The sequence below is a fragment of the Pipistrellus kuhlii genome, unplaced genomic scaffold, assembly GCF_014108245.1.
Source record: "Pipistrellus kuhlii isolate mPipKuh1 unplaced genomic scaffold, mPipKuh1.p scaffold_m20_p_9, whole genome shotgun sequence".
Lineage (NCBI taxonomy): Eukaryota > Metazoa > Chordata > Mammalia > Chiroptera > Vespertilionidae > Pipistrellus > Pipistrellus kuhlii.
The window spans coordinates 3,358,712-3,386,358 of NW_023425595.1; the positions used below are offsets into that span (position 1 = coordinate 3,358,712).

Genomic DNA, 27,647 nt, shown 5'->3' on the forward strand with positions numbered 1-27,647 from the left:
AAGTTTGGCAAATGCTGCTTATTTTCCCACCTCCCACAGTTCATAAGTTCGATGGTTAATAAAGACTTTGAGTAGATCTGTGATGTCAGGCCTTCAGTAGAATCTCTCCGTCCCTCAGTTTTCTCTTCAGTCTCCTAAGAGCAATAGCACCCACTCTGCCTGTATCAAGGGTCAAGTGAGAGAACAAATGTGAATGGCAGTATGTAAGAAATGCAAATAAATGTAAGTGATGCCGTACACTCTTCAGAAGTGTAAAGCACTAAACAAGTGACATAGGATGGGTCACAAGTCTTTTAATAATAGTGCTTGTTAGGGTATAATTGTACGTACAACATGAGGTTCACATCTAAGTCATTTAAACAAATATTTACCAGAAATAACCAAGGAAACAAGAAAATTGACCTTGATTCAGTACCTTTACAATTTACAGGTTGCCCACAGACATCTCATTTCTTTATTCTAACCTAAGAGGTGATTTGCTCTCCCTATCCTACGCTGATGAGGAAACTGAGTGAGAGTAAGTGACTTATCCAAGGTTGCCCAGCTAGAGCTAGCAGTGGCGAGAGTCAGGAATTAAAGTACATCCTTCTTATCCTACATCCCGTGCTTTGCTCTTATACCTGCTTTTGATCAGAACATAACTCTTATTTTCTCCTTCTCCAACATATCCAGCACCCTGATAAGTACCAAGTGCATGTTCAAGACCTACTTACTAGAGTACAGTGATGAACAGAATGGGGCTTGGTGTTGCAAAAACCCTAGGGTAGAGTGCTGACCCTCCTTTTACTACCCTCCTAGGCAATTTGTGTAAACTCTTCAACTTCAGTTTTCCTGTCTGAAAATGGGAAGATCATCATGCCTGTGAGGTATGAATGGCCTGAGGCTTGTAAGTCAAGCATAGTGTTTACCATGGAATAACTGCTAATATATGGTGATTCTTATTGCCAGGGCTGGACATGTAGGCATTTGGCACTCAGTTGATGCTTATTGAATGAGCAAATGAATAAATAGAATGAGCTGAGTGTTAGGAATTAATTGTGTTCAAACAGGCACATAGCAGTCAGGGGTGATGGCACCAAAAGTGTCTCTATCAGGCCGAGGACGCAGGCTTTTGATGGCTTTGAATGATCTAGTTTCGATGAGGCCAGGAGCACACGATAGGGCAGAATCAGCACCCAAAGAGCCTGAAAGCAGATGTATACGTTTACACTGTGGAAAAGCAGCCCAAGTTTAATATAAGCTCATATAAGGCTGGGGAGCGAGGAATAAATCTCTACTAGTCTTGTGAGCTCGACTCTGGCTCAGGGCCTTGTGAATGACTCAGGACTTCAAAACTGGCCTGTGGGCTAGCCTCCCTAGTACAGCAGGTTGATGTTTTTCTGGGAAGGATCGCTGCAGTTGCTAAGGTGACTGCCTGAATGGGAAAAGGCATTTTCCCAGGGCTTCTGGGCCTTCCTCTTTTTACAGCCTTAAGGGACAGGCAGAGGGGAACTAATTTATTTACTCTCTGCCATCACCGTCTCATTTAATAGAGGCACTGATCCTCTGAAACAGTTCACTACGCAGATGACAAAACTGAAGCGCAGAGAGGTTAAGGGATATGTGCCAATTCGTATACATCTTATAAGTGACAGGGCCAGGACTCTGGCTCTTTTTATAATTCCGGGTAGCCTTCCAACCAACCTCACACCCCTGAGCTTTTGTGGTGGCCATCAACCCCATCCTTAATCCCGCTCCTTAAAGGAAATTCTGTCAAGGCCAGCCAAACGCTGAGGGAACACACACTGCCCACTCTCTTCTTACTCATTTTCAACAAGTGCTCCTTGAGCACCTGCATTATGCCAGGCACAGCTCTTGTTGCTAAGGAAGAGAGATGAGGTCCTTTCTCTGCTGGAAGTTAATTCTTGTGGGAAGAGATTGAAGGGGACAAAACACTAAATAAATAAAATTATCTCAGATAGCAGTGTTAGGATGGAAATGAAACGGGCGATTTGACAGGAAGGGACTGGGGAGAAGAAGGTACTAGAGATAAGGTGCTCAAGAGGGTTATGAAGGTCACTTTTGAACTAAAACCTGGCAGAACAAAGGAGCCAGCCAGGCAAAAAAGGGCACTGGAGCATTGCAGGCAGGGGGAACGGAGTTGCCAATTGTGACTGATAATCTGCATTACTTGACATTATTTTTCTGGCAGTGGGACTAGGAATCATACTTTAAGAAGGCTGTGATCTATACAAGTCACAGAGACAAGCTGGCTTTAGAAAGAGGGGACACAGAGAGCCACATATGATAGACCCACCCCTGGCAGCTACACTCTGCACTCAGGGATATAAGGACCCAGACATGGCAGAGTGAGCAGGAAATTCCCAGAAGCCCCTGTCACACAGACATTGCTCAGACACCTGGAAAGGGAGCCACTGGGGAATGTGAATATTTGTTTTGGTGGCAAATGGGATTATTCCTAGGAGGTATTGGTTATTACAAGGGATAAGATCTAAAACAACAAAGAAGAAAATAATTTTTGTGTAGATAAGTATGGACTGAATACACAGCATAAAAATAATGTAAGGAGTATCAGTAGAGGAATGTCATGAACTCAAACAAGGGTCAAGTGGAATAACTTTAAAAACAATTAAAAAAAAATCACTGCCTAGTCCTACGCTTCCCAGTCTAGAGTTCCTGAAAGCAGTAACGGGAATTAGAAAGCTATTTGCAGTGTTTCAAAAATATGAATGGATAGATAATAAGGCACCCTAGGCTGTTTATCGTTTATTTCTCATCCTTTCAGATCACTCTTTTGTTGGTTTATTCAGTATTTCAACAAATACTTAATGAGTTATCTATTGTGTGCCAGGCATATGCCAAGTGCTAGGACAAATTTAAATGGATATAAGGATCATTGCTGTTGAGACATTTTAACTAACTGGTAGGGCAAAGAGACAAGTAAATGAATAATTAGAAACCAGAATAACATGTACTGATAGAGGGTTCGTGGAGTACCTTAAAATGGCCAAAGGGTGGGCGGAATGCCAGTCCGGCTGGGGACAGGGTCTTGGAAAGCTTCCTAGAGGAGATTTTACTAAATCTGTTTACAGGGCATACATAAATTAGCCAGATAGGTCCCAGGGAATGATATCTTGGCAGAAAAATGATGATGTACTTAGATATAGGGCTTTTAATTCTCCAGAGTACTTATGCACTGTATCAGAACAGTGTTCCGCTTTGAAGAGGAGAAAACTCCAGTATCAGTAGCCTAAACAAAGGAAAGCTTATTTGTTTAATGCAATAAATTTGGAGGGAGGTGACTGACTGCTGGCTGAGGTTCAGTGGCTAATGTCAGTACTGCCTCGTGTCTCTGAGACTCCGTGAACTTTTCCTTCATGCTTGCTGCCTTAGGATGTAGAAAGGGCTGCAGCCTTGGATAGTATACACATTTTCAGGAATAAAAAAGAGGTCAGAAGAAGGGACAGATGTCTGTTAATCAGAAAAGTAGACACTTTGCCAATGAACAACCCTCCTAAACCAGAAGAGTTATCCTTCTGCCTCATGGCCTTGAACTGGGCTTCACACACCCCCAACTGCAATATTAGCTTTGTGTGCAAATATTCAACACTTCTACCCTCCAGGGGAGTGCTAGGAGAGTGAGTTGGGAATGACTAAGTCAGACAACCAATAATATCTGCCAAACACATTTTATCTCACTTGGTCCTCATTATAAGCTTCTGAGTAGGTAGAGCAGGTATTATTAGCTCTATTTAATAAAAGAAGAAACTGAGATTTGGAGATCTAAGTGATGCCTAAAATCCCAGAGCTGTACCTTTATTTAGTGATAGCAAAAAGGAAAACAAAAGCTAACGTTTCATTTCCGGTTTGACTACCACATTTTCTCCTAATAATAGATTTTAGTGGTTATGCTTATGGGGTAGATTAAAAATGCCATGATCTATAAAGGACTTATTTGTATCCCCCTCCTATATGAAATGGCTGAATAGAAAATAAAAAAATAAAATAAAGCCCCTGTACACTGTAGGCTTATTATACATCACACTCTCTGCCAAGCACTCTCCATGTATTCTCTCATTTCCTCCTTGCACAGTCCTGCAAGTAGAATGCCCTGGTATTACAGAAGACCAGTGTGAGGTGGCAGGGGAGACTCACATAACTTGCCCAGATCACAAAGCTAGCCCATAGCAGAGCCAGAATTCAAACCTCAGTTCCTCAGTTCTCCAGAACACCAGCCTAATGCTCTCCTTGCCTCTTCTATCTCCAAACCATCCGAACTTTCTCCCTGTTGCTCCATGAGCGAATGTGCCTTCTCACTGACATTGCCTAGAGCCCTTGAAGCTACCCTGTGTCCATGTTACTCCTTTTAATTCATTTACCACGCTCCTGTTTCTTCATTATGGCTTTTATGGACGCAGAATCCAGCAACACATTATGTCAAATGCCCTGCCATTAGAATGCATTTCCTTTCATTGTAATAGCACTGACCATAATGAATACATTCTGGATCCATGCAGATGTCACTGGTATTTGCGATACTCCATTCTAATTTATGTTGGAAAACGAATACTTAAAGTATTGCCCAGGCTCCCATTACTCCAGAGGAAATGAGGGATACCTTGTGTGCGTGCATATGTTTTTGCATTTATGCAGCAAAGAGAACGCTTGGTCAGAAGGAAGTGCATGCCTGAGAAAGAGTTGGCCCTTTCCTGGAAGGGCACAGTGGAGGCGATCTGTTGTGCATAGCGGCAAACTTGTGAAGCAGGTTTCTTTGTGAATGGGTGTGTAGGCCGAGGTAATGGGCACACATTAAAGTCAGACTTCACTAGAGCGGGGAGAGGGAAAGCCTTGCTGACTGAGAGACCGGCTTTTAGGGTCCCCCAAGATGATCTTGTGTTCATGGGCACAGCCAGTAAGGCTGCAAATGTGGTTAGCGCCAGTAATCTCCCTGCCAGTCACCCACACACTGGCGTAGCCCTTTTGGGGTTGGAGGTGAATAGTTAGACAGAGGCCCACTGGAGAACAGAATGTGCTCAGTCTGGGATCAATGATGTGAACTCATATTTATGACAAGGGGCTGATTGTTGAGGTCTGAAATGCCAGATTGTGGGGGAATTAGATTCTTTGTACTCAGATCTCCAAGAAATGGCCTTCCCCATGTTTGAAACAACATGTGGGCCAGAATGCTCTAGATCCAAGGTCAGCAAACTGCAGCTTGCGAGCCACATGCAACTCTTTGGCCCCTTGAGTGTGGTTCTTCTACAAAATACCATGGCCTAGGCGAGTCTATTTTGAAGAAGTGGCTTTAGAAGAGTTTAAATTTAAAAAATTTGGCTCTCAAAAGAAATTTCAATTGTTGTATTATTGATATTTGGCTCTGTTGACTAATGAGTTTGCCAACTACTGATCTAGACATCTAGCCTGTCTATCTATAGGGGATTCTCCAGAAGATATCTTCTTAGGTATATCTATGCCAAACGTATCTTTTTCAAGGCTTGGGATCTCAGAGGTGAAAGGGTACCTGGAAAATAACCCGTAAGACCCAATATTGTGATTCATCATTCAGGAGTTCTGGAAATTAAAAAGGAAGCAGCGATGCTGTGGTTTATAGAATATAAAGGTATCCTACTAAATTTCTATAAAAATTCTACATTTTTATGCCATACCTATTTCAGATAAATCTTTTAAATGTAGGAGTTGCCCCTTACTAAAAGTGCTCTACACAGATTAGGATTACTGAGTCAGGAATTACAAAGCAAATCAAAGGAAGAATAGAGGCTGAGAATTGAAATTAGATGGCTATGCCTTTGTGAGTGTGTATATGTATGTGTGCACACACACATATGCCACATGCACATATACCAGTGAGTCTGGAAATGTGTTGTTCATTTAACAAAAAAGGAATGACCCTTTCTAAAAATTGGCTTGGAAGAGAACAAAACTTCTCTCTCTAGCTCTAAGTGATCTTAAATCTCAACAGCTTTTTTATTGTTGAAAAACCTACAGTGAAAAATTAGCTGTGGAATTTCAATATCTGCCCTTTTCTGTTTGGTAGAGTGCTTTCCCTCTGGGTCTGCAGAGCCTTCATTGTCACCTGACTCTGCTGTCAATATCTGAAAAACAGACTTGAAAGAACTAGTTTGCCAAATCTACCTAGAAATATAAGCCCTGGTAAGACCAATGCACTAACTTTATTTTTATTTTATTTTTATTTTTTAAATATATTTTATTGATTTTGTACAGAGAGGAAGGGAGAGAGACAGAGAGCCAGAAACATCGATGAGAGAGAGTCATCGATCAGCTGCCTCTTGCACACCCCCTACTGGGGATATGCCCGCAACCAAGGTACATGCCCTTGACCGGAATCAAACCCGGGACCCTTCAGTCCCCAAGCTGACACTCTATCCATTGAGCCAAACCGGTCCCGGCACCAATGCACTAACTTTAAAGAAGTTACTGTTCTTGGCTTCCCTCATGCCAAAACTCTACTAACACTTGTCCTGTACTATCTTACAGGAAATTATATTGAACCAAATACACTGTTTGGGGGATTAGTTAAAACATAAATGAATCTAGCTCCGAGTGGAATCTCTGAGCCTCCTATTCTCTGTTATTGCAAATTCGAATGGCAATAATGCTTGCAGTGTTTGCTAAAAGAAAACAGCCCTCTGCATGCCCGGGCAGTCTGCCCCACTGCTCACCCCTTCCCCCAGGGCCTGTGATTGGAAGCACATTTTACTCTCTCCCTGGGGCAGGGTTAGTCTTGCTTCAGCACAGAAAGCCTTTCTGAAAAGGGTGCAGAAATGAGGGTGGAGGTAGACGCTGCTCCACTGCAGCATGGGCTGTGGGTTCTGTGGACAGAGAGCAGCTACCACTGGAGCAGCTTTGAGTCAGAACCTGTAGGTCTCTGTGCCCCTGTGGGGGTCAGAATGAGCAGCCTGGGCGAGGCCCCAGGATCAGCCTGTTCACTGCTATCGGCACAATTAAGCTGGCAGGCAAGCCTGGGAACCAGCCCAAACTGCCTTCTGGAGAAGCTGCCCATCGTAAGAGAGTTCTAACAAATGCACCTTCAGGGGACTATATAATAAGGAGCAAAGCCATTTGCATTAATTCCTCCTACACTTGTCTTTTGACTTTTAAAATGCTCGAGGTTCCTGCCATATGTAGCTGTAGTAGGAGTTCCTTGTCTCTAAACAGCCGGGCTTCAGTCTGAGATGATGCAACAGCAAGAGAAGGGACCACCCTAGAGAAAGTGGCTCTCTTTCCTGAACCCAGGCTGCCTGTGCTTCCTCGCCCTTCTTCATTTGTAGTCGTTCTCAGCCTCCAAACAAACTTGTGACTTAAACAATTATTTTCAACTCTATGCCTTTTCCAAAACCGTTTCTAAGAGGTAAACCAGAAATTGCAACAACCGCTATCATTTATAACATATTTATGTTGTGCCAAACACAACATTAGGGACCTTAATAAGATATCTGTTTAGTGTCTCCACTGCCCTGTTACACAGGGTTTATTGGACCCATTTAACAGATGAGGTCACTAAAACTCAGAGAGGAAAAGTGACTTTCCCAAAGTTACATTGTCTTCTTAGCTCTTTCCCAGTACTTCCTTTCAGATGGTTATTGACGGCTAGAAGACTGAAGAAAGATTCCATCAGCCCATTTAAGACAGACAGCTTACTTTTCCTTTAATCAGGTGGACAGGAAAGGACACTATGCCTGACAGACACCCCACTTGTACCCACTTAGCCCAGGAGTACAAGCCACCAACCCATAAGTCAGAATGGTGCAGATGGCAAGGATTCACTGCCCAGCTCCACACTCTTTCTGTGGGAAGCACATTGGCTTTGCAGGTGGACAGACCTGTGCCCCCAATGTGGGCAATAACTGACCTCCCTGAACCTTAGCTTCCACATCTAAACGAGGATTCATAATGTCTTCTTCTTAGACATGGCAGTGTCTTCACAGAAGGCAAATTAGATGAAAGCCTATATATATAAGTACTGACTGTAACACATGCTCATTGAATACCTTGTTAAATACACAATTGCTTGGTGGGAATGCAAATTGGTGCAGCCACTGTGAAAAGTAGTATGGAGTTACCTCGAAAAAATTTAAAATGGTATGACACAGCAATTCCGCCTCAGAGAACTTAACTGGACAAACCCAAAACATAATTTGAAATAATATATGCACCCTGCATTCATCGCAACATTATTTAAAGTAGCCCAAGTGCCCATTAGTAGACGAGTGGATAAAAAAGCTGTGGTACATTTACACAATGGAATACTACTCAGCCATAAAAAAAGGAAGGAAATCTTACCTTTTGTAACAGCATGGACAGACCTGGAAAGTAATGCTAAGTGAAATAAGCCAGCCAGAGGAAGACAAGTACCATATGATTTCATTTATATGTGGAATCTAATGAACAAAATAAATGAACAAACAGAATAGCAACAGATTCATAGATACAGCTGTCAGAGGGTGGCTGGGTGAAAAGGTGAAGGGATTAAGAAAGAAAAAAACACAGAGAGAAGAAACCTCATATACACAAACAGCTGTATGGTGATTACCAGAGGGAGGGATGGGGGGAGGCGGACAGACGGGAAAGGGGGATAAATTGTAATGGAAGGAGACTTGATTTGGAGTGGTGAACACACAATACAATATACAGAATTGTATACCTGACACCTATATGTAATTTTATTAACCAATGACACCCCAATAAATTCAATAAAAGTTTTAAAAAATAATAAAATGCATAATTCCTTAAAATGTCCTTTTACTCTGTTAGTGTTAGTAAGTTTCCCAGGCTCCCTGACCTGTTTGGGCCCCAGCAGGGAGTGGCTGAAAGATACCCAGGTCAGCAGTTCCCCAAGACATGTCCATTCTTTAGCATCAACTTTGCTTTTATAGCCTGTTTGCCCCTCTAAGGTAGAAGGTGGGCTGAGGCTTTCTCTTCTGCCCTCCCTGTCCTGTGACTCTCCCCAAAGTATTCTCGCATCTCCCTTTTGTGATTTCCTTAAGTGCTTTTAATGGCTGCTGGACACTAGAAAGATATTCCCAGCAGGCACACCATTTGTATCGCTGCTTGTTGCTGGATGTGAACTTGTGACTGACCTCTGGGAAGGCAGGGGTCAGGTCTGCATCAGCAAAGCAAGGTGGTAGGCCCTGAGCAGCTGGCAGGCAGTTGGAGTAGCTCTGAACACTGCCTTCACATCCTCTGTCCTGTGTGCCTAGAAGTGTGATAGGCAGGGATTAGGATATCGGCAAACTCGGGCATTCTTAAGCAACACCAACCCAAATAAAACAAAACGAAACAAAAACAAAGGTAATGAACCGAGGACAGCTGTATCCTAGCAATGCCTCTGCTACACCCAGGAGACACGGAATGCCCTTGGGAGCATCCTGCTCGCAATAGGGCCAACATCCATGACTCCAGGTTCCGCTACATGGGGGCCTAGACTGCCCCCCACTCTTTTTAAACCTGTAACTGCCTTCAACAGGGGAAGGTGACAGGTACAAGGGGGTGGGGAGGTGGGGATGCTGATCCCTTATGCCTTCATTGCCCAAATCTTAGACACAGAACTGCTAATCAGGGTTGTAAGTGATAGGTCCCAGTCCACACCCAGGAGCAGCCCCTGGGTTGAAGCACCCCTGTAGACACCATGGTGGCTGGTGATCCATGCCAGGGAAATGGATTTCACACTGAGTGCTTCCTGCTCACCTTGTGTGGGTCTTGAACACGATGGGCCTTTGCCACAAACCACAGAGCCAGGCCTTCCTAAAGAGGCCTCCAAAGCCCACCACTGTTCAGTCTCCAGCCCAAACTCTGTTCCTGCTAACCTTGCACCCACCTCCTGGCCTTCCTGGACCTTCTGAAGTTGGGCCTTCGGAAGGAGCTGTCCTATTTGTGGAGATGGCTCACCACTCAGGCCGCCGCTCTGCACCTCTCCCCCAGCTCGAACTCCAGCCTTGCTTTCCTGGCAACTGTGCACACCTGTGCCTCGTTAGGCTGCTTCCAGCTCTCACCTGGTCCCAGCCCGCATGCCTTCCATTCCCACCACTCCCACAGACAGTGGCCTCTCGGTGCCCCTCGGTCCTACCAAGAGGACCAGACTCTGGCCCGACAGGTGGGAGACGAGTGGCCAGTCTGCATGGAGGTCATAAACTGAATGCTGGTTATGATCTGGGTCGAGAAAGAGAAAAGATATTGATACTTGAAGCTGGAGCAAGAAAGGTTCTTGTTGTGACTTGTTAGCAGCTGTTAGAACCGTCAGTTGTGAAGGGGCGTTTAGAACTGGAGCTGCCACAGAGCTTTAAGGATTATCTGTGGATTTCAATGCCATTACTGTTCTTTACCAGAGGGGAGCTGGAATGAGAGAGAGAAGAAAGCCTCTGGTGTGGAATTATGTCACATTCGTGGGCTCAGGCCACTCCTTTACCCCTACAGTCCCCTCACCCCCAACTTGAGAGTCTGGTGTTGACCCCTAGGGAGAGTGCCTTACAGCCATGCTGTGACCATTCTGCCCAATTACAGCAAATCAGAGCTGAGTGGATGATCATCTTGCGTTGCACATGGACCAGAGTTCCCTTGATTGCTAGGCCACACCGTGCATCACACCCCCTTTTCAAAGCCTGGTCCTTCCATCCTCTTCAGTGGGCAAGAGGAGCATAGGTCCCTTCCCCAATCGTGCCGCTTCCACCACTCCTCCCCCCCCCCCCCCCCCCGCACCCCCCCAGGCTCAGAGCACTGCCCGAAATCAGACAGCATAACAACAGCCTGGTGATTATGGGAGGTGAAGAAATTTAGTTGTGGAAAACATTTCACAATAAGTGTCTCAGATCATTGTACTTAGACTTCTACAATGTTATATGTCATTGACATCTCAACGAAGTCTGGGGAGGGCTTAGGAGAGACTGGAAAAGCGTTTGGGAAGGAAATGAGTTTTCTCTTCTGGCTGAACGTAAAACGAGTAGTTCCATAGGCTTTTCTTATTCTTCTAAAATGGACTTCTCTTTAGCAGGGGCTTCCTTGTCTCACAGCAAATGTAATAAAAAACAAACAACTCCCCAGCCGGCTTGGGTCTGTGGTTGAGCATCGACCAGAAAACCTATGAACCAGGAGCTCACGGTTTGATTCCCAGTCAGGGTGCATGCCTGGGTTGCAGGCTCAATCCCCAGCAGAGGACATGCAGGAGGCAGCCGGTCCATGATTCTTATCATTGATGTTTCTATCTTTCTCCTTTCCTCTCTCAAATCAATAAATAATATTTAAAATTAAAAAGGTGAAAGAATTTTCTCGTCTTTTCCCGATAAAAATATTTATTTTGTTGTTGTTCCCTCCCTCCTGCCCCCCCCCCTCTCCCCTTGCTGAGCTCAGTGAAGACCGCAGTGGGATGTTGGAAGTAGTGAGTGGGTGGGGAAAGCAAAAGGTCTGTACAGGTTTTATCAACTTCTCATGCTGGTGTAGGAGAGCCATTTGATACACCTGCTATCCTATATAAAGTTTAATTCTGATTGGGACTCAGAAAGTGAGTGCCTGGGAAGTCACCTAGTCCAGGAAGGAAGCAGAGAACAATTCCACAAGCAGTAAAGTATGGAATAGGCAGGCTCTGTCTATACCTTCCTCGTTTGAAAATCTGCCGTGGCCATATACTTTTATATTCATAAAGAGCCTGTGGACCATGGACTCTGATTTACAAGTGAGGAAACTGAGGCCCACGGAGTAAGTTTTGTTCGCCTGGGGGGAACTTAGTAAGGACTGGGTTCAAACTTTGCCGTCTCTGTGTTCTTTCTGCTCCTCTCAGTCGGAAAGCCAGGCTGAGAGTCTCTTGTAAGTGATGAGTGAGTGGGAAAACAGGGTGCCTAGGGGATGCTGACAGATGGGCCTCAACACGCAGCCCGAGAGAGTTACTGGGCCTCACTCAGTAATAAAGGAAACATCCTCGCGGTGCCCTCTGGGGTGTTTGGATTGTCTGCTCTGCCTGGGCCCCGCAATCGGGCCAAAGGAGAACATTCGCTTTCCAGGTGTCATAAATAAACTTATGACATCTGATTTATGTGGAGACTGAGCTGTAAACAGGTTCTTCTGCAGATGGATGGAACAGGTGTGAAGTGGTAGGATTATGTCATCGGAGGGTGAACAGCAGAGGTGGCTTCAGGAAAAACTGGGAGGAAGGCAGAATGTGTCTTTACTGATGTTCACTGCTTCCTTCAGCACCCTGTATTTATATCCAGCCCTGACCCTTAAAAGATGATCATTCTTTTTCCCCTGGTAAAACTTAACCATCCACCTCATCCCATCAGCTTCTGAGATTACAGCTGGCTTACCCAACCCATTTCTGCTCAGGTGGTTTATGGGGATCCTATAGGCTGCTCTTGTGGCATAACATCTACTGATTTTTAACCATTGGAGCTCAGCCAGAGAAGTCAGTACCTTCGACTAACGGAACAACTTTGATAGGGTCTTTAGGCTTAATGGCTTGTGAGCGAACTTTTGAATGTGACAATGATGTCATGTTGGGTCTCTGTTACTTCTCCCAGTGCCCAGGCAGCCCGTTGATTCAGACCCCTGGGCTTTGTTCAGTTGAGACTGGGCAAAGACATGCGCAGGATGGAGACCTGCAGGGTTAGTTCTTCCTCCTTTCTCTTTGGGGCTCTCCTGTTAGGTGTGATCAAGGTCCTATGTGTTCTGGGTCACCTTCCTCTCTCCGGCTAGACTAGTGCTCTCTCACCTGACAGCACTGACCTGGAATCCAGGGAGAGCCTCTGGGAATGTTCTCGGTGCAAGGGGAGTGCCTGGGGTGCCATGAGGAAAAGTTTCCTGAGGTCCCCACGAAAGAATGGGGTTTCATGGAAAGGTTTATTCATGATGCACAATTAAAGGGTTACCCTCCAAGGTCCCATCTCTGTCCATCTCGCCATGGGAGAAGCCCAGTCTTGTCTTTAGCAGAGCAGGATTAAGGCCACTGCCCAGAGTTTCTGTTCCATATTAAAGTCCAGGCCAGACCAGCATCTAGCCAGCTTAGCTTGTGTTCCCAGCTGCAGTCCATTGTGTGCGGGGTCTGCATGGCCACGGGCCATGGGCCATGGGCCATGCAGCTGCTTAGGCCACATGACTATGGAGAAGGAGCAGCCAAGTGCTCGGGTGAGTAGGGGTCACAGAGCAAGCAAGTGGGAACTCTTGTTTTGGGGATTTTAACCTTCCAAGATTACGTGCGTCTCTGATGGGGTTGACCCCTAGCCAATCCATTGTTCCTCAGGCTAGACTGACAGGCAAACACCTTCCCTACATCACCCAGACTTCACTACACATGTGCCTACCTCCCCCTACCCTGCCAGGAGCCCAGTACCGGATGGGGGGAGGGAAGGGTATTGATTATCTTGGAGGAAGGATGCTGTGTGAAGCTGTACTTCCTGGTGAAGTCCCAGGTGAACTTGCTTATAATTCTGGCCTCCCCTGTGCTCTCTTCCTGTTATTAATATTAATAAACTAGCTAATTATGACATTAGGATTGGCTGATTGTGTATTGGATGTAATGTTCATCTTCTCAGCTGTCTGCATCATAGGGACCGAGTCCTACTCTTCAGATCTGGTGGCTGTGTCATTAACTTTCAGAATTTGGAGGGGAGGGATAGCTTTCCTACCTTTTTCTTTGTTGCCTCGGGAGACACAGAATGTTTACTGCAAGAATGTTTGCTGCAAGGGCAGAGATAGGACAGAGTAACAAACAGGCAGGGAACCAGGCCCCCGTCCGAATGTTTCCCTTTCACAAATGTCCACTCTGGTCACGCTCGGCTGGCAGAGATGCCTGAGGCATGGAGTAGGCACAGGAGACCGCCTTGTAGCTTTCTGTTCCCAGATCAGAGCCTCTCACTGTCCCTGGCCTTAGGCTCTTAGACAAGTGAGTCTAGCTTGCGAGTGTCTGTCCACTCCATACCACCAGTGCCACGCATTGGCACCTGTTCACTGTTCCAAGCTGAGTTTCGGACTCTTGCTGAAGACAGAATCACATTGGAGCGGCCGATGCCTGCCTACCCCCACACAGGCTTTATGTTGAGTTTCCCCTGGGTGTTTGCTTTTCTTTTTTCCTTGAAACATCTGTTTGTGCTGCCTTGGGCGTGTTCTTCAGAAGCCATGTGAATATTTTAAGCACAGCCCTTGTTCCCATCTTGGAGTGCTGGCAGTTGTGGCAGACACCATATGGAGCCTGGGCGCTCTTCTCATCCCGGTACTTTCCATCCGCATCCCATCTTCTTAGGAGACACTTCAAGCACGACCCCTGGAGATGAGCACTCGGGCCTGCTGACAAGACTCTGTTCCCATCAGTGTGCTTTCCCACACCATCTCCAGTCATTCTGAGCTTTCACAGCTCCCGGGACAACGTCAAGAGTTGGTCCAAGCTGCCCCCTCCACCTGGCTCACCTTCTCTGGCCCCGTAGTCTTCCAGGGAAATACCAGCCCACCTGCCAACATTGAAGAGTCTTTCCTGACTCTGCAGGTGGGATGTACCACTTCTTCCTTCTCTCACACCTCAGTCTGATATTCTATGCCAGATGTAAGCCCCTTACAGGGAGGGAGCCCATCCATGTCCCCGCCCTGGCCTGTGATAGGGGCTCGCCACTGTGCGGTGCAAGAAGCCACTGACTAGGGATGAGCGTGACATGCAGTTGAAGTTGGTTGAGTGCTCATTATTAGTAATTCTGTTAGACACTTTACACTCCATTATCTCATTTAATACTTACTCCTAAGAGGTAGATCCCTTCCTGAGTTGCCTCCCAACACACACACACACCCATCTTTCTCTTTCCCGGCACCCTGCTTTATTTTCTCCAGAGAACGTGCCACTCTCTGGAGTTATTTACCCGGTTACTTGTTAGTTGCCGCCTTCACTAGCAATGAAGCCCCACAAGAACAGGGACCTGGCCAGTGCTGCTCACTGCTGCCCTGCCAGCACCTGCTGCAGCGCTGCATGCTCCTGGTGCTCCATGAACGTTTGTAAGATAGTCGCTGAAAGCGTGAATGAACAGTGACTGTTTCACGGATTTGGAGACTAATCAGGGCTTTGGGAGGTTAAAAAGCTTTGCCACAGTCACCCAGCTCGGAAGGGCTCAGAGGGGAATCCTGGTCTTAACTCCAAAGTGGACAACCCTGACCCATCACACTGTCTCCGTCATGTGATCTCTAGTGGGAAGCTGTCAGTGCTCCTGGGCGAACAGTCTGCTTTCCTAGAGGGCTCAGCTTCCCACTGACCTTTCACTTCACCAGCTCAGCCCCTTCCCCAGGCCCAGAGGCTGTGAGCCATCCCACCTGCCAGCCACCAAACGCATCCTAAGTGCCCAGCACTGGGGACAAAATAGTGTGAGGGGCAGATTCAGTTTCCAAAGGCTGACATTTCCAGCGCAGTCACTCTATGGCTGCTGAATCCCTGAGCCCCGGGAGCTGCGAGGGCTAGGCAGGGACCCACAGGCCACCTTCATCTCAGTTCCCTGAAGGCAGACAGGAGGTATCATCTCCATTTAAGTCAGATTCTCCTCTAGTGAGTGGAGTGCAAATCAGCTGAAGCTATGAAAAGTATTTTCTGTGTAGCCTGATTGAAAGCTTGAGGCCTGAGCGCCTGTCACTCAGGACAGGCAGCGACTCAGCGGCACCTGCTAGTGGCACAATGGGAAAGGGAGATGTGTTCCCAAGGATCTGAGCACAATGGTTGGCACATATAAACCACTTCATAATTTACTGTCGTTATTAACAGATAGCCTAGCAAATACCAGCGGACTGTGCTTGAGAAGGAATCTTGAACCCATTGAAAGGACAGAAGGCCTACAGTGCCTGTGTAACAGCAGGGTCAGCCCTTTGCTCTTGTGAATGAGGGTGGCGTTCTTAGAGAAATGGGGCTTGCAGGAATGGCAGTGGATTCAAGAGTCAGAAATTCTCACTTCCAGTTTATCTTGCTGTGCCACCCACTTACTGTATGACTTCCAGCCTCTTAGCTTTGATTTCTTCGTGCGATGTTACTAAATAACTATAAAATGTACTGAGCTTTTTCTGTGTGCCAGGTACCAGCCAAGCGCTCTGTACACATGAATTTTGTTTAATCCTCCCGGCAACTCTTCCAGGAGGTCCTAAATTGTCCTCCATTTCCAGGCAGAAATACCTAACTCAAAATCCCACTGCTAGTAAATGGCAAAGCTGTGACATAAACCTAGGTGTTTCTAGCTCTTAAGTCCACATTCAGAACCCTGTGCGATATGAGAAATAGCACTAGGTCTTGAGAGTTGGTATGCTTCCAATTTCCAGCTTTCTATTAATACAACATCCAGACCTCAATTCAAGGTCATCATGGGACTCAGCACTCCTGAGAATTAATCTGGGACGTGGTAAAAAAGATAAATAAAAGCTTACCATTCATAAAGAGATTAGAGATTAGCAAAGAGAGTGTTTATTGATCCAGTCCCCCTCTTCCTGTGGTATCGGGTAAGATACAGTAGCTGAGGCTTATGTTTAAGATTTCTGTGGGAGAAAACCACTTGAGAAATATTTGGTTTCTATTATTCACTTGCCAAGAAAAGATGAGGAAACTGGGTTGGGTGTATTTCTTGAAGGTAAACCCTAAGCTATATTCTGCTTCCCAAGCCCCAGGCCCTGGAGTGGCCTGGGCCCAGGAGGTGAGGGTTTGGGAAGGTACTTTTCATTTTGTATGACTAGTTGACCAGTTGCTATGATGCGCACTGACCACCAGGGAGCAGATGCTCAATGCAGAAGCTGCTCCCTGGTGGTCAGTGTGATCCCCCCGCACCCCTCTGCACCCCCTCCCCCCCCTCCGCCAGACCCAATGGGCCCTGAGCAAGACTCGGCAAGATGACCCCTGATCAGCCCTGATCACCAGCCAAGCCAAGGAACCCTACCTGTGCACAAATTGGCACACTGTACCTTTAGTAAGTAAATAAATAAATGAAGAAGAAGAGACAAATATCACATTCAAATAATTAGGTAGATAACCTACCCTCAAAAATGAGGGGGAATATAGCTCGTTACTCCTTAGATGCAGGTAGTTCCTATGACTTGCTGCAATATGGGAAAGGGAAATAAAGTAACTTTGCAAAGGAAAAACCTTAGCAAACACTGTCTCAGCCCATGTTCAAGGTCAACAGTGCTAAGTCGCACTGATAATATGTACCCTCCCTATGACATGAGGAGAATGACACTTTACCTCTGCAGTTTTCTAAAGGCCCAAAGTTATGGCTTAATCATGGGAAAACATCAGACAAATCCCAAGTGAGAGACATTCTACAAAATACCTGAGAGATATCCTCAAAACTGTCACTGTAATCAAAACCAAGAAAGTCTGAAAACTCATCACAACCAAGAGGAACCTTAGGACCCCTGATGACTGTAAGTAGTATGGTTTCTGAGTGACATCTGGAACAGAAAAAGGACACCGGAGAAAAACTAAGGAAATCTTAATAAAACATAAAATTCAATTAATACTAATATACCACAAATGTTCTATACTAACATAACAGAGGAAAGTGGGTATTAGAACCTTCTGTATTATCTTTGTAATTTTTCTATAAACTTTAACCTATCCTATAAAAAAGAATTTATTAAAACAAAAAACAACCATGCCCTTTGGCCCAGAAGTTTCCCCTCTGGGAATTTTTGGGGAGAAATAATTAAGTGTAAACCTAAAGTCATCCACATGGATGTGTGTCACGGTGTGGGTAAGAATGAAAAGGTGGAAATAATTTATGTCTAGTATATCGTATTTTTCGGACCATAAGACGCTCCGGACCATAAGACGCACCAGTTTTTAGAGAAGGGAAATGAAGAAAAAAAGATTCTGAAACAAATAGTGTCCTAAAATATTTTATGTGCATTAAAACCCAACATCACAGTCATAAACACATGTAATCAACCCTGTAAAGTAAACAGCAGCAATTAGAACCATTTTAGAGCTGGGCAAGCACACAGAGACCACACAGAGCCGGGCAAGTAAAAAAACTTTTTTTTTAAAGTATATGTGTAGGCTATATTTGGACCATAAGACGCAGGGACTTTTTCCCCCCCACTTCTGGGGGGGGAAAAGTGCGTCTTATGGTCCGAAAAATACGGTAGGTAGAATAAATCCAGACATTTCAATCATGAATCATAATCTTACAGAGATATAATTCTTGATAAGGAAGGTATTCTTCATGCTAGTTAAGTGGAAAAGCAGATTATGAAAGAACCTGTGAAATATCTATTTTTATATATGCACTAGAGGCCCAGTGCATGAAATTTGTATACTGGGGCAGGGGTGTGTGTGTCCCTCAACTCAGCCTGCAACTTCTCCAATCTGGGACCCCTCATTGGATGTCTGACTGGCATTTGAACATCCCTTTCACAATCTGGGACTGCTGGTTCCCAATCGCTCTCCTGCCTGCCAGCCTGATCACCTCCTAACCAAGGGATCAGCAAACTGGCTCGTGAGCCACGTGCAGCTCTTTGGCCCCTTGAGTGTGGCTCTTCCACAAAATACCACCTGTGGGCGCACACTTACAGTGCGATTAAAACTTTGTGGCCCATGCACAGAAGTTGGTTTTTGGCTCTCAAAAGAAATTTCAATTGTTGTACTGTTAATATTTGGCTTTGCTGACTAATGAGTTTGCTGACCCCTGCCCTAACCACTCCCTTGCCAGCCTATCGACGCCTAACTGCTCCCCTGATGGTCTAACTGCTCCCAACTGCCCTCCCCTGCAAACCAGATCACCCCCAACTGCCCTCCCCTGCTGGCCTTATCTCCCACAAATCCTCCCCACCCCGCCGGCCATCTTTGACCACATGAGGGCGGCCATCTTGTGTGAGGGCATGAGGGTCAATTTGCTTATTACCTCTTCATTATATAGGATAGGGAATAGATAAGTCTATTGCAGAGTGTTAATGTTATCACTGGTGGATAACACCATAGGGTGTTTTGGGTTTTTTTCTTTTTATAGAAGCAATACTTGTTTGTTAGAGAAAGTACAGCTCAGCAAAATGGAAAAACTTACTTTTTTAATTAAAAAAAAAAAAAGACTGGAAATGATTCCATATAAATCCAACCACAGTAACAACAGAAGACTCCATCCTAAAGAAAGGCATTCTAAGAACAGATGGGACATACTAGTAGGCAGGCAAACAAGCTGCTGCCTGCTACTTCTGTGCAAGTATCTCCCTGTGCAAGGTTGCTGCCTGAGCAGGCCTGCTGGTGCCTCTCCATCTTTCACAGAAACAGGCCACGACCCAGTCCCTGTGGTGTGTGAGACGGGAGCCACCTTTAACCATGGCAGACAAATGGTAAGGTGCATGGAGATCCAGTCTGGTCCTATGGTCAGAGCGTGGACCTGAGGCAGTGCTGGAGACCCGAGCTTCTCTCAGAGGCATCTTCGCAGGCCTGCAGAGGCACAGGCTCTCCTGAGAGACAAGCCCAGGGTCTGCATTTCCTTCTCTTTCTATAACAATCCTGACTAGTTGAGAGTTCGACTCAGTTTTAAACCCAGCTTAGCCTGGTGACTTCAAAGCAACTAGATAATGCTGCCACCCTCGGTGGTCAATACCGACTATAGAACTGGCTGTCTATCTAACACCCTTAGTTGATTTCAAACAACAACAAAACAGACATTAAAAAGCATCTCAATAACCTCCAAGTGCCACTCCCATTATAAATCGGAGTGTGATTGGTAGACATCTCAGAAGAGGATGATGAATGGCTGAGGTGGAAGTCTGGCCATTTCCTTGGAGAAAGTATAGACTTTCATAGCCTATTTAAGATAAAAACTTATGAGCGCAGACCAGCTTCTACCCAAAGTGAAGGAGCACTAGGAGATGATTATATTGTTAACCTCCAGGAGAGACCACACGCTAAGGAAGACAGGTTATTAATTAACTGTGAAAACAAATATGCTCTATTTGAAGATGCTATTCCGGAAAATATATTCTATCTCTATCTCTGCCCATCTCTCTCTCTCTTCCTCACTTAGCAGGCTGTAATGTCCAGCAGGGCAATTGCTGTCTCTTCCTGATTGGTGTGCTTGGCATCATGCCTAACACATAGCGGATTGTCAATAAATATTTAGCAAATAAAAGAATCAATCAGCGATATGCCAAGATCTCAAGGTCTTGTGCTTTTAAACTATGAGGTGAACAATATCCTTCTGACCAAAGAACAGATCTCTTTTAGGCTAATGAGAAAAGATCTCCTCAGTTGTGGCTTCTGACCTTTACCCCAAGCCAATGCTACATGTCACATGGTAAAGAAACTGGCAACACAAAAAGAACTCACTTATAATTTCATTATACTCATTTGGGGTAGGGACAGGGGTGGGGGAGGTTGTTGACCTTTGTGAATATGATGAAAATTGTGACCTCTCTCAGAAAGAGGAACACATAAACACAATGTTGAATACCGTTTCAGTAGGTTCATGAACACTTTATGCATTTCAAGTGAAGAATGCTGACTGTGAACTACAGCTTAAGGAAAGGGCACAGCCACCATGCTAGGCTCTCATAGTTGAAGGGCATTGACAAGAGAACAATAGGAGCTCGCTTGGATATAATGCCAAATCGGGGGATTCGGGGGGGGGGGGGGGGGGTTATGACGCCAGTTCCAACTGGACCTTGATTCTGGTGAGAAGCTTTCACAAAAGACTTTCTGTTCCCCTTGGGAGAAATGTCACCGAACACGTGGCTCCTTAGTGCTAGTTCTCGGTCACGCCCTTCCCAGCATGCTCCCTCCACCCTGTGATTGGACAACAGTCAGGAAAAGGGAGCAGACAAGAGAGGGATTTGGATAGTGAAGGCTGCATAGTTGGTGCCCTGGGCTCCCGGAATACACTTAGCTTATTGTCAGGCTATGTCTTGAAATACTTTCGCCCTGAGCCAAAGTACTCCAAGTGAGTCGCCTAGGATATTTTCCCTAAAGTCTTTCCCAAATGGATGTAAAAGAGCACAGATTTGATAGAGATACAGACAGTCCCTTATGAGGTAAGGTTCTCTAGGTTATGGCTGCGGGCTGGTGCACCCCAAGCCTATCCTCTTCCTTGCATAGCCCGTCCCCACCCGAGGAAGGAGATTTTACCTCCCTTCCAACCTCCCTGTCTTGGCTATTTCAGACTTTATCCAGGGGACACAGACCTTGCTCTGTGACCGAGGATTTTACATCTCTCAGAGCCCCATCGTGTCCAGCTGGGAAAAGGGCTAATAAAAATAACAGCCCCTCCATCCTAGGATCATAAGGGGAGTGACGGGTTGAGGAGCCTTGGCTCAGTGCCCCCGCCACACAGGCGCCCCATTCGATCAGCTCTTGTGACAGTTTTGGTTGTGGCCTCGAGAAGGGCAGGAGGGAGAACTGGGCAAGTTTGCTGCTTTTGCACTTCTCAGTGTGCTTGCTCCTGTCCCCCTTCTTTTTCTGGCCCTGCACTCCTGCCCCAGCCCCTGTCTCAGCCATGTTCTTGCTCAGCATCAAGCCAGGGAGGTCCACCCCTGAGCAGCTGAGCCCCTAGCCATGCTCTTGGACACAGCTCATGGTTTGGCCACTAAAGTGTCAGTGACATCTAGGCTGACTGACTGTTCCTTTCAACTCCCTCTCTTCCTGTTGTGTTTACTTCTCACTCACTTTTTAAAAACAACTGTTTTTTGAATGCTTCTACATGCCAGGGCGGTACAGGGGAGAGTAAATAGCAAATACTTTATAGGATGTGATAAGAGCTAGGAAAGAAATAAGGTGGCGATGAAGAATCACCAGGCGTCCTACTTAGATGCAGTACCTTCTCTGAAGAGGTGACATCTGCTTCCGGGGCCTACCCGTGGCATGAACTGCAACCTTGGTGGGATTCCGTGAGAGGAGAGCAGAATGCAGGCTCCCTTTTGTCTTTCTTCCTAATAGTAGATGGCTTAAGGCGTAGAGGAAGCCAGACTCCTGATTTTTACTAGCAATTCATTTTGTCAAGTAAGTTTATTAAACTATTATGAGCCACGCCTGCTCGTTTAAATAGTGGTCCACTTGTTGTGGTCCTATGTATGTTATGTGTTTTATCGAACTTAATCCTCCAAGAACCCAGAAAGTAGGTTTTATCATCACTGTGATCCCTGTAGTCAGATAAATCGGAACATAGAGAGGTAAGTAGCTTGCCCGTGGCCACGTGCAGCGCCCAGCAGTGACAGGGTGAGGACTGGGACTTGGGGTCTGACCACAGAGCCGGTGCCTTCAGCCAGCAGCCACGGTCGCCTCCCCGCTGTGATGTCGTGCCTCACCTGGCTCTCTTTTCCTTTGCAGTGGGGCCAGTGACGAAGAGGACACATGAAGGCTCGCCATTCCCAGCGGAGAAGCATTCCTCCCCCCGTGTGTGTGACAGCGTGAATGTAACGGCTTCTGACTCTGTGAAAGCTGCCCGGCAACCAATGTCCTTCCACCCATACGTCCCCAGACCCTCAGCAGGCCATAGCTCTCCGGGAATGCCAGGCGCATGCTCGCCGACTGTGTGCTCCTCATTCCTGTGTAGTGGTGGGTTAGGGAAGAGCGCCCCTTGGATCAGTCAGGAGCAGCTGGGAAAGGTCAGTCCTTCAGGTAGCCCCTCCATGGCTGCTTTGAACTGGCTCAGGGAGCCAGCCCCTGGAATTTTAGGGACCCAGATGTACCTCCTCACTAGGAAGACTCTGGAATAACCTCGAAGGGCAATCAGAATGTTTTTCCTACCTGCACCTTATTCCTATTAAAGCATGAAATAAATGAGGCAGGGTAGGGCTGGACCCACATAACTAGTCTCTAAAATTCCAGTGCATTTGTGAAAAGGTGGTTTTGTGAAATAAGATGAGTGGTTTAAAAACAGGGCTGGAGAAAGAGTTAACATTCAGACATCTATAGAGATATTTTTAGCACATGAGGTTATCCAGGACTTCAGATTCATAATCCAGTGCTGTGGAAATGAAAAAAAAAATTTTTTTTAAATCGAAAACTTAGAAAGGAAATAACATTAAAAAAAAAAAAAAAAAAAAAAAAAAAAAAAAAGAGGACCAAGAAAACCAGTTTTCTGAACTCAAATTGCCTGAGTTTCCGAAATAGTCACTGAAGGATCTGATGGACCTGAATGACTGGGTGAGTTCTGAGGTCTGATGAATTTTGTCACATGAAAGGCTGGATGTGTACTACCAAGTGGAAATTTTCAATGTAGGTTTTTGTCTGTCGCTCCCCCCCCCCTCCTACACACACACACACACACACACACACACACACACACACACACACACACTTAGCCTAATGTAGCTTAAATGCAGTGTGGGGAGAGTCCTTGTCATTCACGATGTTTTGAATGGAGCACTGAGCTTCGTCTCTCAGTAGATACCCTCCCTGCACGGCAGCCGGAGCCCCTCTACCCTTGCCCTCCCTGCCAGCTACCCCCAGCATCTGCCCGCTGACCCTCCTCTCTAGTCACGTGAGCAGACCCATCATGCTCCCAGATCCCAGCTCCTCACAGCCAGGTTTTCATGCTCAAATGGTCAGTGATGTCCTAGGAATGCCACGCTGCTAAACACCTGCATCTTCTGCAGCATGTCTTACTTCGTTAGCTTGGAATCAGGGGGTGATCTTACTTTTACAAACAGTTAAATCATGAAGTCAAGTGTCTGGACACATCAACGAGGTTGAAGTAAAATGGGAGCCTCCACAGGAAATTCTCGTTGGCAGGTGGGATGTGTGCTCCCGCTCCTAGCCTTTAGTGGCGCTTTGGTGTTCATTTCTGAGAAGGACGACTGGAACTGGATCCTAGCATCCCTGGGGCTCCTGCTGACGGGGGCCTACACTTCTGGTGCCTCTGAGGCACCTTCCTGCCTGCTGCCTGCCTGCCTGACCCTGGACCCATTACATAGCTTTCGGGCCTGCTGACTTTTGTGTGCATAGCATGGTTTTGAGCCAGAAACAATACTTCCATGCTGTAGGAATCCTATGTATATCATTGTTCAGTTTTGTGCATGCTACTCACTGACCATTCCTTTGGTGCCAGGGGGCTACCAGGCATGTGTACTCTGGGTTAGGGTTATCCTAGCTCACTAAATATGTCAGGGCTTATTTATAAATGTGAGAGGAGTTTCGGCTGTTAAGGAGGGGGAAAGGGTATTTTTCTCTCAAACTAGTAGCCGACAAACGGCCAAGACAATGGCACTGTACCTGTCTGCCTGCAAAGGCCAGAGAATCCTGCCTAACACTGATTACCGTCCCAACCCATCCAACGAAATGCTCCTTAAAGATGAACCAATGGCCTGTCTTAAAATAAGAGCTTAAAAATTAGACGATTAAGATTTAGAAATAATTCTTTTCCCATCTCTGCATACTCATAGTAGCCTTGTCTTAGCAATGGACAGATCACTGGCCTCTTCATACTGAGCCCGTGTGACTTTTCATCAGTATTTGGGAAACCCAAGCATTTATGCAGAGGATGTGAGCGGAAATACGAAGATGCATGCCAGCCTGTCTCCATTAGTGATCGTTTTCCTGTAGTCCTCGAGGAAAGCACTTCTGCTTTTCCTTAGAGAGGATGTCAGACTCCCTTTCTGGGTTCCTGCTGTCCTCAGCACCTGATAAAACTTTAAGCAGGGAAGCCTGAAACAGTGCAGCCGCGTCTGCCAGGCTCCCGAGTTCCTGCCGGCAGCGTGGCCAACATCAGAATGAGGATGCTTCCTGTAGCGGCCTTGGCCTCCCAGAGCTGCAGCTGCAGGACCCTGAGGGCCCCGCGTAGTGAGGCCCCCCTCCCGCAGGTCCTACACACTGTGCTCCAAGCCCTGTCCTGGCCGCCGCAGGCTCTGCAGAAATCCCAGGAGAGGGCAGGCGGGCAGGCAGCCAGTGAGCATCTTCAGGATGAGCTGGGTCCCCACACCAATGCCTGGCTGCCTTCCAAATACCCGGTGTCTGGAGACCGGGGCGGGGGAGTGGGGTGTTTTTATTTAATGTCATTAAATTCAGTGCAATTCCAAGAAATGCTTGGAGTCTCAGCTCTGACAACCAGGAAGGGAAATAACCTATACTGGGGACCAACTATGGACCAGGCCCCGTACTAGGCCCCCGTTCTCAGATGATGAAGCCGATTGGGACTGCAAGACTCACTTGCCTTGACCTGCTAGGAGATATTGGAGCCGGGATTTGAGCCCAGCTCTCCCTAACTTTGCAGCCCATGGTCCATCGCAGTACAGAGGTGGAAAGCTGGCAGAGGCCCCACCCCCACCCCCGCCTGCAGTGAGACCACCACTTTATGACTTCTTTTTCAGAATTACATTGCGTGGCTGTGGTTTGGGCCCAGAGAAGGCATCAAACTTGCCTATCTTTCCACTTGCGGGTGCATTAAGTAGAATTGCTAATTTAAGCCTGCCCCCAGGAACCGTCCCCCATAAGAAAAGAATTTCTGGGCCTTCAAGAGGATAGAGCTTCTCAGAGCAGTGAAGGGGAAGGGTGTCTGCTGTTAAGAAAGGGAGCCTTCGTGTTTCAGTCACCTCGCCAGGTCTGTGCCTGGGCAGGGGTGGTCATTCACAGTGCACTGAGCCGTGCTGACACCTGGTATGCGTGTGGACGTAAAGATAAGTGTATGTGTATGTACACACACGCACACGTGGTACACGCACACAATTTAAGGACAAAGGGAATTCAAAGCAGCCCCTCATTATTCTGCATGCCACCGCAAAGGCGTCCACCAGCCCTGATTGCACATGTCACCAGACATGTCAGGGCTTAGGGGCTGACAGGCTGCTAACAGGAGGAGAGCTTTCTCAGAGGTTGCCAGAAACTAAAGCATGGAGCCGGGTGACAGCCCTACTCCCGTGGTCTAGTGAAAGGGGAAGCCGACCCATCCTGGGGATCTGACCCCTCCCCTGAGCCTGTGGGCACCGCTGCCGAGTTCACAACCAGAAAACATTCTCCTGCCGTGCCTGAAACACCCCCCACCCCACCCCACCCCGCTCACCTGATGGCTGCTCAGTGCGTGCCTTTTGATGAGAATCCGTTGCAATGTTTCCCGTGTGCCTAGCACATGTGGGATTTTGTGTTTAAAGAACAAATGATCTCATTGTGGATGGCCTGGGCCCAGGCCAGAGAGCAAAAGATGGCCCATAGCGGAGACACCTCATCGTGTTGTCTGTACCCAGCATTCCCTGCGGCCCCCACCCCAGCCGATTCCAAGTGCCATAAGGCCAGGCAGTTCCGCCCTCCGGGGCCTGCCGGGTAAAACAGTGCCATTCGGAACTGAGAACACACCAGAAACCGCAGCACATGCATCAGAGCAAGAAAACGGAAATAAATTCAGACAGTCGTCCGTCTACTGGCGTAAAAAAGTGCCACAGAGCCCGGGCTGGGTGTGATGTGACCTTGAGGGGACAATAGATTCATACTTAATGGGAGTTAAACCTGACAGGTCTCTCTGCAGTGACAGGCGCTCCTGCCTGGGTGGGAGACCAGGAACTGCTGTCCTCTGCCTGTTGTCCTGGGCAGTTCCATCCCTCCTTACTCATCATCCCCTCCCCACGGTGGTCTAGTGAAAAGGGAAGCGTGCCAACCGATTCTGGGGATCTGTTACGTTAAACAAGGGAGCACTCAATCTTTCTAGGGAACCACGCGTGTGAGTTAATGTTTCAGTACATCATCTTCATACTGTAAATTATTTTGTAAGAGCGATTTACCGCCATCCCAGGATGTTTGGACTCAGCGCCCCTGTGCATTTGGAAATCAATAAACTATTACTGGAAATACCATCTGTCTCTCGGAGTCGGGCACAGAGGACCCACTGGGTGTGATATTCACGACAGTCCGCGTTCTCAGCTGTGGACCAGCCGGGGATGCGGTATTCTGGTCCCCAGGTAGGGGAGTCCTGTTTACTCCTGATTGGTTTAGGGTGGCAAAGGGCAGACTGAAAGTTATTCCATGTAGCGAGATGTTGACATGGCTTCTTCTCAAAGTAAAATGATCTCTGCCTCAGTTACATTTTCTGAGCAGAGGAGATTTTAACATAAAGAATACGTGGTCCTGAGTGGGGGTTTCAAATAATAATGCTTTACAAATTATGTTAACCAGGCGGCAGGTCAAACTTTCATTTTTATTATCTTTTCTAGAGGGGAAAAAAAAACACTTCACACAGGAAATCACAGTTAGGCCAGCAGCATCGTCTGTGTGGAATACACATTTGATATCATTGCTGAAGAGACAGGACTGCATTGTAAATGAAGCAATTCAAGTCCAATTTGCAATATCAAGACCAGAGCTGACACTGAAACCAAGTCAGATTCTCAGAGGCAAACTGTGAAACGCAAGACAGTCGATACTGTGCGAATTAGAAATTGCAAGTCCTGCCTGAAGGCATTAAAGTTCAATTTTTAAAAATCCAACCTAAAACCCATCAGCAGGTGTGTCTGGAGGAGCTGCAGCTTCTGAACCTGTTCTCAATTTTCTTCTGACAAACCTGTGCCTGTCAGACTTCTGGAGTCAGCTGGGGACTGCATGCACCTTGAAGGAATTGTCCAAGATAGGGAGAGTCAGTCACGTAAGATCACCCAGGAGCCACTTTACTAGAACCAGGACAGCCGCCTCTCTGTCTCCCAGAGCCACCGCTGGGCCCTGTTTCCCCTGTCCCGGCCGCCGAGGACACTTCCGCCTG

General features: G+C 46.7%; 1 protein-coding gene and 1 non-coding gene across 3 annotated transcripts in view; both read left to right on the plus strand.

Annotated features, from left to right (window-relative positions):
- Nucleotides 1–26,746, plus strand: part of TRIM44 (tripartite motif containing 44) — a 78,677-nt gene extending 51,931 nt beyond the window's left edge. For both annotated transcript variants that reach the window (XM_036427096.2, XM_036427098.2), the window contains one exon: nt 22,295–26,746. In XM_036427096.2, coding sequence (XP_036282989.1) covers nt 22,295–22,322 — 28 coding nt within the window. In that variant the 3' untranslated portion in view covers nt 22,323–26,746. The remainder of the gene's footprint in view (nt 1–22,294) is intronic.
- On the plus strand, nt 3,860–3,995 carry LOC118713844. Its single transcript, XR_004986405.1, has one exon. It is a non-coding gene; the product is annotated as a small nucleolar RNA SNORA29 (small nucleolar RNA).
- Nucleotides 26,747–27,647: the final 901 nt, after the last annotated feature.